The sequence below is a fragment of the Balaenoptera physalus genome, assembly GCF_965194825.1.
Source record: "Balaenoptera physalus genome assembly, chromosome: 2".
Classification (NCBI taxonomy): Eukaryota; Metazoa; Chordata; class Mammalia; order Artiodactyla; family Balaenopteridae; genus Balaenoptera; species Balaenoptera physalus.
The window spans coordinates 41,797,387-41,814,194 of record NC_138883.1 but is presented as its reverse complement, the minus strand read 5'-3'; the positions used below and the strand labels follow the sequence as shown (position 1 = coordinate 41,814,194).

At 38.9% G+C, this 16,808-nt stretch overlaps 1 protein-coding gene across 3 annotated transcripts in view; it reads right to left on the bottom strand.

Moving 5' to 3' along the window:
* The window catches only part of RTN1 (reticulon 1), a 284,575-nt gene that overhangs the window by 1,296 nt on the left and 266,471 nt on the right, over positions 1-16,808 (bottom strand). For all 3 annotated transcript variants that reach the window (XM_082450382.1, XM_082450381.1, XM_082450383.1), the window contains 4 exons: positions 14,406-14,544; positions 12,914-12,983; positions 12,353-12,399; positions 12,209-12,267 (listed from right to left, as the gene is read on the bottom strand). In XM_082450382.1, coding sequence (XP_082306508.1) covers positions 12,209-12,267; positions 12,353-12,399; positions 12,914-12,983; positions 14,406-14,544 — 315 coding nt within the window. The remainder of the gene's footprint in view (positions 1-12,208; positions 12,268-12,352; positions 12,400-12,913; positions 12,984-14,405; positions 14,545-16,808) is intronic.

The following is a 16,808-nucleotide window of genomic DNA, read 5'->3' as shown; positions in this document are numbered from 1 at the left end:
CAGCTAATGAGCTTTCCTGGTCCTAGAGCATTTATTGGGTGCAAATTAGATATCTCCAATGCCCCTAAAATTCTGTGATTCTCACAGTATGGCAGTATTATTTTAGGGTAGGTTTATACTGGAAGCATTTTGTTTCATTAAATCAAAGCTTTATGAGCTCCCCATGCAGAGTCTGACTGAGACCTTCCTCTGTCCTAGGCACCCTTCTACATGTTGGAATTCAGTGAACAGAAGGGAGAAGGTCCTGCTTTCATGGAGCTTTCATTCTCCTAGGGGTTGAGGAACCATAAATAAACAAGTAGATAAACAAGAGAAGTACATATGGTGATAAATGCTATAAAAAAAAAAAAGCCCAAACAAGATGGAATGATAGGCAGTGAGGGGGCAGCAGTGATAAGGTGGGAGATGCCTACTTTAAATCCACTGATGTGAGAAACAGATGCCCAAAGAGGCCACCAGGCAAATATCTGGGTTTGAAGTGTTTCAGGAAGAGGAAGCAGGGAGTGCAGAGGCCATAAACTGAGGACAAGATTAGGAGGCAAGGAGAGTAGAGACCAGTGTGCTTGGGGAGCGAGGAGGGGAGGTCTGAGAGGCAGGTGGTAACCCGACGGTGTTGGAACTTGTGGGCAGTGGTAAGGAATTAAGATTCTATTCTGTGGATGGGAAGCCATTGATGAATTTTAGGCAGAGGAATGATGTGATCAAAGAAGATCATAATGGTGGTTATGTGAAAAAACTGGGGAAACAGAGGTGACAGCAATAACGGATGGGGGAAAACTATAGCAGTCCAGGTGCCAGATGGCAGTGGCCTGGGTGTTATGAAACTGGAGCCTTGGAAATGGAGTGAAGTGAACACTCTGGGGATCTAGTGTGGAGATGGAGCTGACAGGACCCACCTGTCATGTTGATGGATTGAATGTGCAGGCAAGGGAAAGACAAGAGAGTAATCAAGGAAGATTCTTTGATTTTTGGCCTGAGCAACCAGGTGAATGATAATGCCATTTACCAAGACAGTGACGACTGAAGGAAAAATAAATTCTGGGCTGAAATTGCAAGATCTGTTTGGCCACTTGAATTTGAAACATCTTTGGGACATTCAAGAGAAAACATCAGATAAGCAGATGAATAGAACTGGCTCTCAGTAAACCTTTCCTTTTTAGATTTATTTCTATTATTTATTTATTTATTTTTATTTATTTTTGGCTGCATCAGGTCTTAGTTGCAGCACGCGGGATCTTCGTTAAGGCATGCAGGATCTTTCCTTGCAGCGCGCACGCTTCTCTCTAGTTGTGGCATGTAGGCTCCAGGGCGCATGGGGCTCTGTAGTTTGTGGCACGCAGGCTCTCCAGTTGAGGCGCGTGGGCTTAGTTGCCTCGTGGCATGTGGGATCTTAGTTCCCTGACCAGGGATCGAACCCGTAACCCCTGCATTGTAAGGCAGATTCTTTACCACTGGACAACCAGGGAAGTCCCTCAGTAAACCTTTTGATTTAGACTTTATACATCCATTCATAACATCTAGACTTGCACTGATTTTTTAAAAAATGTCTCAAGCACATCACTGACTCATATTTAGCTATGACCAGTTAACCAATTAAAACCCTCCAGGTATTTTTTTTTATACATAGTACTGTTGTACCCTATCTCATCTTCACCTCCCTCTCCTCCCATTCTATATTTGTAAAGCTGACTTTTTAAAAACCTAAACTTGTGGAGATACACGTTTTGGAGTCCTTGACACAGAGATAACCTTTGAGGCCACAGGACTGGATGAAAGGTGAACCAGAGAAGGAGGAGCCAAGAGAAGACACTGGGAGAAAGCAGCTGAGGCTTGAGCAGTGTCACTAGTCAAGACGACTGTTTAACAAAGATAGCAGTAGTGATGAAGAGTATCTGAGAGGTTGAGAGGGATGAGGATGGAGTGATGACTGCAAGATATGGCAATATGGAAGTCACTGGGTCCCTGACAAAGAGCAACTTCAGTGCTCAGGGTGAAGGCCTGATTGAAGTGAGGTGGGGAGAGACGAAAGAGATAGCAAGGACATAAGACTGGAGAAATTATGATTGTGGAAATAAGCACATAGAGGCAGAAACTGATAATGCAGCTTAGAGTACGAAACATTCCAATAGAGACACCTTAGGTCTGTCTTCTCAAAAGTTTAAGATCTAGAGCTCTACCCACCACCAGTCCCTCCCATCAGGAAGCTTGCACAAGCCTCTTAGATAGCCTCATCCACCAGAGGGCAGACAGCAGAAGCAAGAAGAACTACAATTCTGCAGCCTGTGGAAAGAAAACCACATTCACAGAAAGATAGACAAAATGAAAAGGCAGGAGTTTTTACCAGATGAAGGAACAAGATAAAACCCCAGAAAAACAACTAAATGAAATGGAGATAGGCAACCTTCCAGAAAAAGAATTCAGAATAATGATAGTGAAGATGATACAGGATCTCAGAAAAAGAATGGAGGCAAAGATCGAGAGGATGCAAGAAATGCTTAATAAAGACCTAGAAGAATTAAAGAACAAACACCTAGAAGAATTAAAGAACAAACAAACAGAGATGAACAATACAATAACTGAAATGAAAAATACACTAGAAGGAATCAATAGCAGAATAACTGGGGCAGAAGAACGAATAAGTGACCTGGAAGACAGAATGGTGAAATTCACTGCTGCAGAACAGAATAAAGAAAAAAGAATGAAAAGAAATGAAGACAGCCTAAGAGACCTCTGGGAAACATTAAATGCAACAACATTCGCATTATAGGGGTCCCAGAAGGAGAAGAGAGAAAGAAAGGACCAGAGAAAATATTTGAAGAGATTATAGTCGAAAACTTTCCCAACATGGGAAAGGAAATAGCCGCCCAAGTCCAGGAAGCGCAGAGAGTCCCATACAGGATAAACCCAAGGAGAAACGCGCCAAGACACATAGTAATCAAATTGACAAAAATTAAAGACAAAGAAAAATTATTGAAAGCAACAAGGGAAAAAGAACAAATAACATACAAGGGAAGTCTCATAAGGTTAACAGCTGATTTCTCAGCAGAAACTCTACAAGCCAGAAGGGAGTGGCACGATATATTTAAAGTGATGAAAGGGAAGAACGTACAACCAAGATTACTCTACCCGGCAAGGATCACATTCACATTCAGTAGAGAAATTGAAAGCTTTACAGACAAGCAAAAGCTAAGAGAATTCAGCACCACCAAACCAGCTCTACAACAAATGCTAAAGGAACTTCTCTAAGTGGGAAACACAAGAGAAGAAAAGGACCTACAAAAACAAACTCAAAACAATTAAGAAAATGGTAATAGGAAAATACATATCGATAATTACCTTAAAAGTGAATGGATTAAATGCTCCAACCAAAAGACACAGGCTCACTGAATCGATACAAAAATAAGACCCATATATATGCTGTCTACAAGAGACCCACTTCAGACCTAGGGATACATACAGACTGAAAGTGAGGGGATGGAAAAAGATATTCCATGCAAATGGAAATCAAAAGAAAGCTGGAGAAACAATACTCATATCAGATAAAATAGACTTTAAAATAAAGAATGTTATGAGACAAGGAAGGACACTACATAATGATCAAGGGATCAATCCAAGAAGAAGATATAACAATTATAAATATATATGCACCCAACATAGGAGCACCTCAATACATAAGGCAAATGCTAACAGCTATAAATGAGGAAATCAACAGTAACACAATAATAGTGGGGGACTTTAACACCTCACTTACACCAATGGAGAGATCGTCCAGACAGCAAATTAATAAGGAAACACAAACTTTAAATGATACAATAGACCAGAGAGATTTCATTGATATTTATAGGACATTCCACCCAAAAACAGCAGATTACACTTTCTTCTCAAGTGCACACAGAACATTCTCCAGGATAGATCACATCTTGGGTCACAAATCAAGCCTCGGTATATTTAAGAAAACTGAAATCATATCAAGCATCTTTTCTGACCACAGTGCTATGAGATTAAAAATCAATTACAGGAGAAAAAACGTAAAAAACACAAACACATGGAGGCTAAACAATACATTACTAAATAACCAAGAGATCACTGAAGAAATCAAAGAGGAAATCAAAAAATACCTAGAGACAAATGACAACGAAAACACCATGATCCAAAACCTATGAGATGCAGCAAAAGCAGTTCTAAGAGGGAAGTTTATAGCAATACAATCCTACCTCAAGAAACAAGAAACATCTTAAATAAACAAACTAACCGTACACCTAAAGGAACTAGAGAATGCAGAACAAACAAAACCCAAAGTTAGTAGAAGGAAAGAAATCGCAAAGATCAGAGCAGAAATAAATGACATAGAAACAAAGAAAACAATAGCAAAAATCAATAAAACTAAAAGCTGGTTCTTTGAGAAGATAAACAAAATTGATAAATCTTTAGCCAGACTCACCAAGAAAAGTAGGGAGAGGACTCAAGTCAATAAAATTAGAAATGAAAAAGGAGAAGTTACAATGGCCACCGCAGAAATACAAAGCATCCTAAGAAACTACTACAAGCAACTCTATGCCAATAAAATGGACGACCTGGAAGAAATGCTTAGAAAGGTATAACCTTCCAAGACTGAATCAGGAAGAAATAGAAAATATGAACAGACCAAGTAATGAAATTGAAACTGTGATTAAAAATCTTCCAACAGGGCTTCCTTGGTGGCGCAGTGGTTGAGAATCTGCCTGCCGATGCAGGGGACACGGGTTCGAGACCTGGTCTGGGAAGATCCCACATGCCGTGGAGCAACTAGGCCCGTGAGCCACAACTACTGAGCCTGCGCGTCTGGAGCCTGTGCTCCGCAACAAGAGAGGCCGCGACAGTGAGAGGCCCGCGCACTGCGATGAAGAGTGGCCCCCACTTGCCGCAACTAGAGAAAGCCCTCGCACAGAAACGAGGACCCAACACAGCCAAAAATAAATAAATAAATAAATAAAAATTAAAAAAAAAAAAAATCTTCCAACAAACAGACATCTAGGTCCAGATGGCTTCACAGGTGAATTCTATAAAGCATTTAGAGAAGAGCTAACACCCATCCTTCTCAAATTCTTCCAAAAAACTGCAGAGGAAGGAACACTCCCAAACTCATTCTACAAGGCCACCATCACCCTAATACCAAAACCAGACAAAGATACTACAAAAACCGAAAATTACAGACCAATATCACTGATGAATATAGATGCAAAAATCCTCAACAAAATACTCTCAAACAGACTCCAACAACACATTAAAAGGATCATACACCATGATCAAGTGGGAATTATCCCAGGGATGCAAGGATTCTTCAATATACGCAAATCAATCAATGTGATAAACCATATTAACACATTGAAGAATAAAAACCATATGATCATCTCAATAGATGCAGAAAAAGCTTTTGACAAAATTCAACACCCATTTATGATAAAAACTCTCCATAAAGTGGGCATAGAGGGAAGCTACCTCAACATAATAAAGGTCATATATGACAAACCCACAGCAAACATCATTCTCAATGGTGAAAAACTGAAAGTATTTCCTCTAAGATCAGGAACAAGACAAGGATGTCCATTCTCTCCACTATTATTCAACATGGTTTTGGAAGTCCTAGCCCCGGCAATCAGAGAGGAAAAAGAAATAAAAGAAATACAAATTGGAAAGAAGAAGTAAAACTGTCACTGTGTGCAGATGACATGATACTATACATAGATAATCCTAAAGATGCCATGAGAAAACTACTAGAGCTAATCAATGAATTTGGTAAAGTTGCAGGATACAAAATTAATGCACAGAAATCTCTTGCATCCCTATATACTAACAACAAAAGATCAGAAAGAGAAATTAAGGAAACGATCCCATTCACCATTGCAACAAAAAGAATAAAATACCTAGGAATAAACTTACCAAAGGAGGTAAAAGACCTGTACTCAGAAAACTATAAGACACTGATGAAAGAAATCAAAGATGACACAAACAGATGGAGAGATATACCATGTTCTTGGATTGGAAGAATCAATATTGTGAAAATGACTACCCAAAGCAATCTATAGATTCAGTGCAATCCCTATCAAATTACCAGTGGTATTTTTTACAGAACTAGAACAAAAAATCTTAATATTTGTATGGAGACACAAAAGACCCTGAATAGCCAAAGCAGTCGTGAGGGAAAAAAATGGAGCTGGAGGAATCAGACTCCCTGACTTCAGACTATACTACAAAGCTACAGTAATCAAGACAATATGGTACTGGCAGAAAAACAGAAACATAGATCAATTGAACAGGATAGAAAGCCCAGAGAGAAACCCACGCACCTATGGTCAACTAATCTACGACAAAGGAGGCAAGGATATACAATGGAGAAAAGACAGTCTCTTCAATAAGAGGTGCTGGGAAAACTGGACAGCTACATGTAAAAGAATAAAATTAGGACACTCCCTAACACCATACACAAAAATAAACTCAAAATGGATTCGAGACCTAAATGTAAGACCGGACACTATAAAACTCTTAGAGGAAAACATAGGTAGAACACTCTTTGACATAAATCACAGCAAAATCTTTTTTGATCCACCTCCTAGAGTAATGGAAATAAAAACAAAAATAAACAAATGGGACCTAATGAAACTTAAAAGCTTTTGCACAGCAAAGGAAACCATAAATAAGATGAAAAGACAACCCTCAGAATGGGAGAAAATATTTGCAAATGAATCAATGGACAAAGGATTAATCTCCAAAATATAAAACAACTCAATGTCAAAAAAACAAACCACCGAATCCAAAAATGGGCAGAAGACCTAAATAGACATTTCTCCAAAGAAGACATACAGATGGCCAAGAAGCACATGAAAAGATGCTCAACATAACTAATTATTAGAGAAATGCAAATCAAAACTACTATGAGGTATCACCTCACACCAGTTAGAATGGGCATCGTCGGAAAATCTACAAGCAACAAACGCTGGAGAGAGGTGTGGAGAAAAGGGAACCCTCTTGCTCTGTTGGTGGGAATGTAAATTGATACAGCCAGTATGGAGAACAGTATGGAGGTTCCTTAAAAAACTAAAAATAGAATTATCATATGACCCAGTAATCCCACTACTGGGCATATACCCAGAGAAAACTATAATTCAAAAAGACACATGCACCCCAATGTTCATTGCGGCACTATTTACAATAGCCAGGTCATGGAAGCAACCTAAATGCCCATCGAGAGATGAATGGATAAAGAAGATGTGGTACATATATACAATGGAATATTACTCAGCCATAAAAAGGAACGAAATTGGGTCATTTGTAGAGATGTGGATGGATCTAGAGACTGTCATACAGAGTGAAGTAAGTCAGAAAGAGAAAAACAAATATCGCATATTAACGCATATATGTGGAACCTAGAAAAATGGTACAGATGAACCGGTTTGCAGGGCAGAAGTAGAGACACAGATGTAGAGAACAAACGTATGGACACCAAGGGGGGAAAGTGGCAGGGGGGGTGGTGGTGGTGGTATGAACTGGGAGATTGGGATTGACATGTATACACTAATATGTATAAAATAGATAACTAATAAGAACCTGCTGTATAAAAAAAAATAAATAAAATTCAAAGATTAAAAAAAAAGTTTAAGATATATGTTTTAGTTTTGAAATGCTTTAGAATACCACAGTAGACTAGGTGTTAACTAATTCTACTCTTCTCCCATCGTGGAAGTCCTTTTCACCACATTTGTAACAGTGGTCAACTAACTTTTATGTGAATACTTGAATGAGTGTCAGTGAGCTCACTGTTTCATGGGGCGAATGGTTTCATTCTTGAACAACTCTAATTGGTACTGTTTTCCCTCATGTTTCATTCAAATCTCAGAACTTCTGGACTTTCCATTCACAGCTTGTTAGAGAAAATAAGGAAGACTACTTCTTTCACAATGTAAGACCTCCAAATATTTGAGGATAGCTATTGTGTTCTTTTAAAGTTATCTCTTTTCCAGAGTAATCATCCCCAGTGAAGCTGGGCTGTCACTCGCCATTACTGTCAGATTTCCAATACTTCAATACCCGGTCATCTTTCTGACATTACTCCAGTATATAACTGCAGCTGTTAATATGTCCAACTCTGAAATTTAACACAGATATGGAATGACAATATGGAATATGAAGCAACTATGGCCTCTTTTGATTTTGATTTATACTTCTATTAATAACATCTAAACTTGCATAGATTTTAAAAAATATGTCTCAGTACATTATTGACTCATATTTGGCTGTGGTCAATTCATCAATTAAACCCCCTCGGGTATTTTTTACACAGCTACTGTTGTACCCTATCTCATCTGCCCTTCTTCCCATTCTATATTTGCAAAGTTGACTTTCCTAAATATAGAACTTTGCTTTCCCTGTCAGTTTCATTTTATTAATTTCAGTTCACAGTTCTACACTAGTCAAGATCACTTGATTCATTTTGAATATTGAGTTTTGCTGTCTTCTGAATGTGCTTTTGCTCTAAGCTATGTGTCACCTAGAACTCTGATGAGTATATTTGATTTGTCTTCACATAGTCATGTGAAATACTGAGACGGAAAGTCACGGAGTCAAGGGCAGAGCCCTCTGTCACATTACTACACCTTGCCCCAGAAGGATATTTGATGGATTAATGAACATCCCTAGGGTCTATTATTTCAACCTTCTAGAACTCTACCAGTTGTGTTATCACCTGGACCGTACATCTCCATTTTCTCCTCAAGGACACCAGGAAGACTTTTCTAGTACCTCCACTGAAATCCAAATTCTTGCTGGCTAGAGCAGGCTGTATGATCCCTCAGTTTAGCGACCACAGAACGATCTGAGTATTTACCTACATTTTTACTAATTCATTCTGGAACTTTGCTTGAAAGTAGGCATTCGATTCATCAAAAGGTAATTTCTAGAATCTGCTTTTCTCATTTGAAAATCAGGACAGTTCCTGCCCAATTTCAGACTATTTTACCGTCCTAGAATATAACTCACCTGGACATGGAGAGTTGTATTCACCTGAGGCAGATTTCTTATTAGGTTTTCAGTTATTTAAAGCTTTAATTTCCTCTAAAATATTTATTTTACCTTTTCAAATTTGTCAGCCTTTAGAGCTGGAAAACTGAGACACAGGAAGGTTAACTGACCCGGACAGGTTCATCATACACTCAGTATAGAGAAGGGAGGGGCACCAAGGTCTCCTGACCCAGTCTGGGACTGTCCTCCACACCCCTCCTGAACTGATCTCTAAGCAGTAGAAGGATGATCATGATCATGATCACTGAATATTTACTGAGTGCTTCCTATGTCCAAGTAAGAGTAGTTTATAGACGTTATCTTTTCAATGTATAGATAAGGAAACAAGCTCAGGGAGTCAAATAACATGCATAATGAATTTATATAGCTAAAAAATGCCAGAAATGGAGTCAAACTAGTCTGATTCCAAAGATCATGTTCTTAACTGTTTCACTAAAAGGGTGTGAGTTCTTCTGGTGGAGTTATTCTAGCATGGAATCAGAATTTCAGAGGTTGAAGGAGCCTTAGAGGTAAGATCCCACCAAGAAATCTCCTTCAAAATTTAGTGTCAGGCAAAACAGATTCTTTTGAAGAACTGCTGTTTCCTCCTTTCTGATAACAAGAACTACGTAACTTCCCCAGTTTCTCTTTTTGTTCTTAGCTTCCTTTCTATTCCTTTTCAGATCCTTGATTTCCAATTTTAATTTAACCAACTATATTGTATACCTACATTCATACATTTTACTTCTCTGCCATCTCTCCTTTCCCTCCATTTTAACAGGCCTATACCCTTATCACTTTTGTTTGAATTCTAATAGCCTCCCAGCTAATCACCACATCTCCACTTTCCTCTCCAATTCTCCTCCCACTAGACTATCATAGTAATCTGTGCAAAATACAAGTCTGATTACATCAATCTCCAGCATAGGAACATCAAGGGCAGGCTATTTCTTGCTGAGTCAGAGTCATAACTCCTTAGAGTGTTCAATACTTGTCCTCTGCCTCTCTTTCTAGACCCTTTCCAGTTCATCTTTCCATTCATTTAAACTTCAGATACACTGGTTGACTCACTGCTCCCTGAACTTGGCCTACATTTTCATGTTTCTGCCTCTACCTGTATTATTTCTTCTTGCAATGTCTTTCCCCTCATCATCCACCTGATGAGTGTTTACCCATCTTTCAAGGCTGCTATAGACTGAATGTTTATGCCTCACTCCACCCCTCACCCTGCCCCCACAAAATTCATATGTTGAAACCTAACCCCCAGTGTGTTGGTATTAGGTGGTGGGGCCTTTGGGAGGTGATTAGTTCATGAGAACAGAGCCCTCATGGATGCAATTAGTGCCCTATAAGAGAGAACCCAGAGAGCTTCCTTCCACTTCTGCCATGTGAGGACACAGAGAGAAGTCTGCAGCAGAACCTGACCATGCTGGCAAGGGCCCTCATTTTAGTAGCTCTCCATAATCCCCTCCAGGTAAGACCAGTAGTTTCCTTATCTCTCTCACTTTAATATTTTATGCAACTCTATTGTCATTCTTGTACTGTCTTACAGTTATTTCTTTACAGTTCTGTCTGCACCTATAGGCTGAGAGCTCTGCTAGGATACGATCATCTCATTCCTCTTTATACTCTCTGTTCCTGTTACATGCAGTTCCCGTCAAATAATAAGTATGCCTTTTTTTGGAAGCAAGCAACTAATCAGTCAAATAAAAAATTAAGAGATGTGATTTGTTCAAGATCCTCAAACTAAGTATTGGACGACTGAGCACTAAAACTTCTATCTTCCAGTTTCCAAGCTCCTATTCTGATGTTCTTTGCTGTAGTTCCTAAACACAGTTCTAACTGCCAAAAAGGCACCTAGGGAGTTCATTAAAATATAGATTACAGGTCCCTTATTCTAGGAATTCTATTTCCATAAGTCTGTTGTACAGTCTGGGAATTCATATTTTTAACAGCTTCCCCAGGTTTGGTAAACACCAAGTTTCATATTATACCATACTGCCATTTCTTAGTACAAAGTAACGAATATCCTCAATTTGTTGATTTTCATTAGGTATTAGTTGCATTTGTGCCCAAGCTGATAATTTCAGGCATTTTGAAATGTGCTACAGATCTGATACAGATCCAAATTCACCATGAATTTAAGAGGAAGAATATAAACAATATACAGTAAAAAACAAAAATCTTTATATACTTCAGGAGAGAACTGTAACTGATGATATGTAAATCAAATAGCAGAGGAACTTTAAAGTGCTTGTTTTTTCCTTATTTGTTTGTTTTGTTTTATACATCTTTTACTATGTAAAATACTTCCCTTGAATTCTGACCATCACCTAGGTCTAGCCACATGATTCTAAGATTACTAGAGAGAAAGTCCAGTTTTTTGAGACATGTATTTGTAGTTGAAGCCTAGGTCAGCTTTTGATTAAAACAAAATTTTGAGTAATAAGGACAACATAAAAACTATCATTTTAGATGAAGACATATCTAAAAACACTAATTTAAGAATTAAGGAAAACTACTAAGTTAATGACCATATTAACTGTAGGTACTTATAACTGGAATCTTTATCTCCTAATATATAAAGTAGCCATAAAGTACAGTCTATTTAAGACTCAGGTTTGAAAAGCAATGCTGTTAATAAAATAAGCAAACACACACACTTGCTGAGTTAAAATGGTGTAATTTAAAATGTAACAAAAGTTCTAAAGATTAAAAAAAGTTTTAAGTTTTAAAAATAATTTCAATGGTTTAAAAAGTTAGTGATATTTATTGTTTAAAGATTGAAAATGTTTAACTTAATTGTTTTTATTTCGATTAAACTGTTATAAATTAATTTCACTTTCCTGACTCAGGCTTCTTTCTTTCCTCCAACCCATTTTATTCTTGGACATGAGCCAGTCCACAGATAGAGCTTAATATCATTCATTCATTAAAATTCACTTCATTATACCTGCAATAAACCACTGAAAGTTTTGTTTAATTGGAAGTTTTAAAATTCATACTTAATTTATGAAATAATATAATTGGGAAGGGTGTGAATATAAGCCTCAAATAAGTGAATGATCATAAATCAACCTATTATTTTCTTATCCTTTTATTACTCCTATCTAATCCAGTCGAACGCCTGCCTAAGGCGGTCTCTCCTTTTTATGAATTGCACTATGTAACTTACTTTGCCACAACAGCATTTATGTGAGTCCTCACAAGTCCCAGGTATTGGTCAATCTGTGCCTACAAAGAGGAAGAAATCATGAGCACATCCAAGGTTCACAAGGTCAAAACTTAACATGAATGTTTGACACCACATAGAACTTACCTGGTGCTTAACATACACTACAGGTAGAGTAAACATTGAAACCACAGCTGGGATGAAAAACAAATATAGTATTAAAATTGAGAGTTGTCAGTAAGAATAAGCTTATAGATACATTTTTATATAGTCACATGATATTATGACATTATTTGCAGTAGCCAGCATTCTAGCTAAAAGATGGCAGGACTAGTTCATAAGGAAAACAAAAATATGCTGAGGCCTTCACGGATATTAAGTCATTATTCCTGGAATGAGGGAATGACCTCCTAAGAAGAAAATGAACTTCTACACATAAATGCCATTGAAGCAGATATATATTTGAAGCCAAATAAAACCAGTTATGGTTGAAGAAAAAAAAACTTCAGATTAAGAAATTCATTATTACTATGTAATATATTTTATACTCTTTAATTGAACTATCATGGTCAGGGAAATGCTCTGGACTCAGAGAATCTGGCATTTGTTGCTAGGAATCCATCCAAGCAAGCTAACAGCTAACAGCCTAGGAAGCTTTATGCTCACAGAACGTGTGAGGGGAGACATAACATGCTTGTCTGTCCTTACCCATGAGCAGCAGGGTCAGGCCATTGAAGAGAGCGCCAACATAAGTCAGGAGCCACATCAGGACTGCAAACTAAAGAATGAAATGATGATCAGAGCTTCTAAAACCATCGTGACAGATAAGAGTCTCATTTCATTGACTTCTTTAGATTAAAACTTGAGGCAAACTACATCATGGTTTCAATAGAAAATGTAAGAGCATTTAAAGCTCATCACAGAATTACTGAAAGAGGATCCTGTTTTTACTTCTCTCCGAACCCTTTGGATCTCTCTGTTGTAAGATTTGAAGGACTCAACAAAATAATAATCTAGGGCAGGGGTCAGCAAACTGGCCATTGGCCTGTTTTTGTATGGGCCCACAAGTTAAGAATGGATTTTACATTTTGCAATAGTCAAAGAAAATCAAAACAGGAATAACATTTTGTGATATGTGAAAATGATATGAAATTCAATTTTCAGTATTCATAAACAATGTTTTATTAGCACACAGCCACAGTCATTCATTTACATATTGTCTTTGGCTGCTTTCCTGCTATAATGGCAAAGTTGAGTAGCTGCAACAAAGACTGTGTAGCCTGCAAAGCCTTAAATATTCACTATATGGCCCTTTATAGATCAGGTTTGCTGATCCCCATTCTAGCCCACAATTTTTACATTACAAATGTCAAGAGAAATGTCACCTTAAAAGCCCTATGGTAAGTAATTATAATCTCCCTGCTATCTCTTTTTTAGTCGTTACCTGCCAAGACATTATTCCAGTAAAGCACCTTGAGGGTTAAGGCCTCATCACTCACTTTCCTTCTGCTCTTTCTTCCTCAGTTATGGAGCAGCCCATGGGAGACCCCTCCCTGGTGTGTACAAAGTGCTCTGGGGGAACGGGGAACTCACAACATCCTTGCCCTGTTGAATCATGATTGATTGACTTTGGTTTTGCATGTAAGCCACGGGGTGGTCATAGCAGCTTGTTCAAAGAAACCTGGTGAGTTCAATGATGGCACCAGGAATAACACCCAAGTGCCCAAGGTCCTCTCCCCTCAGGGGTTCAGTCTCACAGCCCACATGTCTTATTAGCAGAGTCCAGCATTTCAAAGAAAAAGCATATATATTTTTTACATTCCCTAAACTAGATTTTTATTTTTAAAATAATTTTAGGAAATTGAGGAATTGAAAATGGTAAGGAGAAGCAACCTGGGATATTGTCAAAAGTACAGAACTAGAAGCTGTGTGACCTGGGTTTGATCCCAGCTCTATCAGTGACTCACTTGGCAACCTCAGGCAAGTGTCTTAACCTCTCTGAACCATAGTTCCAGCATCTGTAAAATGAGGGGATTAGACTGGATGAGCTCCATGGTACTGGACAGCTGGAGATTTTCTGACTCTGGAATATAATTAGCACTTGTTATTTTATTCTCCATCGTGTCGCAGTTTATAACGTTACACCGTTAGGGAAAATAAAACTCAAGACCGTCAAACGGAACGCCTTAAGCAATCGTACTTTTAAGGAATCCACCAGGTCCTGGACAAGGAAGAGCCTCCTCAGTTCTTTAAGCGTGTTGTTCACATAGAATTGCAGGCAGTCTGTGTACTTCTGAATCTGCTCCTGAGACAGCGTGATCTCAAGCTCCAAGTAGGCCCTGTCAACAAAGGACCCCCACAGAGAACTCCATCAAAGGGAATCCTGAAACAGCAAAGTTTTCCTTTTCCAACCCTGAGGACAACAGCCAGGTCATCCGGAAGGATTCATGCCAGCCAGAAGGCGACAGGGCACCACACACACCCACAGCCGGTGCATTGGGGAACACGGGAATCACGGCACTTAGTGGGGCACTGGGACTGCTTCTGTCTCCCATAGGCAACATTACAGTGTGAGCTGATAATTCAGAGCAACTGGCTGGGAACAGAGAAAAGTCAATCCAAACCAGCTCATTTGCTGAATTCTCTGTATATCTCTGGCCCACCAGGCAATTGTGAAAGTCCTCCTTTCTTCTTGGCTGCATGAAGATGAATTGTCTTTTTAAATAACTGAGATATCCAAAAATCCTAGCTGCCAATTATTATTTGTCATCAAAACTCTAAGATCTCATATTGAAATTCCAGAAAGTACTTTCAGGTTTTATCTAGAGAACTCTGAAAATGGAAGTGAACTGCACCATATTAAAATGCTCACTGGTTCTAGTAAGAGTGGTATTTTTAGTAATTGCATTTTCCATTTGTTCAAATGGTTAATTTGAACTCTTGGGTAGATAAACTCTTCAAGTATATAAAGATCAATCCATCCTCCTGTTTTGGCCATTTCCCCCCTTCCCCAGGCCCATCCTCTCTCTCTCCTTCCCCCACTCTGTGATGTTGTCTATTTTGAGGATATTTCCAGAGTTTTTAAAGTGCTCACCTAACTCTGAGGATTGAGAGGAAAAGAGTAAAACAGAATTTGGCTTGAGTTTTAGAGAATGTATGTTTATATGCTTGGCTGTTTAGAAAAAAATAGAAAAACTGATTTGTCTAGATAATATGTTTTGATTCAAAATGTACTCTGAGTTATATATTCCTTTTGCTGATAAAAACAATTCAGCCGAAGGAGTGTTTTACATTTTAAATGTCTCCTAATGGAAGATAAAGTAGTTGAGCTAATTACAGTTAGACTCTTGGTCCTACAACTGGGTGGTTACAGAAGAAATAAGCCAAGTGAGAGATGAGTCCTCAGTGTAACTTGACAGGCTTGGAACCAAGAACGTGGCAGAAACCAGCCTCTCTCAGATGGCTAAGGACAGGGCCTGGGGCAGGGCAGGACTCTAATTAGACAGTGTGGATACTGGTCACAGGCTAGGGTCACTGAAGTAGGCATAGTATTCACCCTGGTAAAATGACACTCCACTTCTCCATTCTTCCCACTTTTGGGATGGGAACATGTGTAACCAAGTTATGGCCCAGAAAACCCATTAACTAACTCTGCATTACAAGAAGGCCAAATACATCCCAAGGGCGAGAATGATCAGACTGTAACTGTGTTTGACACTGAGTCCAGGAACCAGAGGCTGGGAAGAGAAGTCTGAAACATGGCATTTTCCCTTTCGTCAACAAGGCCCCATAACACAGGCATCTTTCCCCTCTTTTAAGAGCCTGGTGCCCTGAGGCCTTGATTCAGCTGACTGGTGAGGGTGAGCCAGGAAGGATTCAGAGGCATCCCCAGTGAACTACTGGGGCTGGCTCAGAAGCCATCGTGCGGCAGTATGTACAGGTCTCATTCGGGATGCAGAAATATTCCTCAGCTCCAGGAGGTGAGGACACCTGTGGTGGGGCCTGCACTCTGGGGCCAGCACCAGGTGAGGGGGTGACTCTGACAGTCAGTGCTAAAATACCTGGGGCTTACAAGCTAGACTCACAACTAAATTGGGGTGGAGTTGGGGAGCATGCATCTGGAAGTGCTAATATCTCCCTCTGCCACATTTCATATATCCTCTTAATACACTGCCTTAAAAAAATCCTCCTCTTCAGTGTTCATTCGAGTTAGATTTCCCCTGTATAAAAATACGGAAGAGGGTGCATAATACTGTTCATGAACCTTGCATCCCTCAGAAGTTTGGCCCTTTGATACGAAACTTCTGGAAAGAGCAGAGAAATAAAAATCCAAACACTCTAGTCCCGGCTCTGTGCTATTTACTGCCATGTGACTTTGGGTAAGTCACTTTACTTCTTAGAACCTCAGCTTCTCCATCTGTGAATAGGGATTATAATGTTCTGCCTTCTTCAGAGAGTTGGGAGGAATAATTGTTGAAACACTTTAAACTATAAAACATTGTATACATATAATGAATTATGATTACTATTAGTAATAATAAATATAAAATTAATATTAAATATAAATTGAATGTTTTCACATTTCATAAATTCACACACAAGA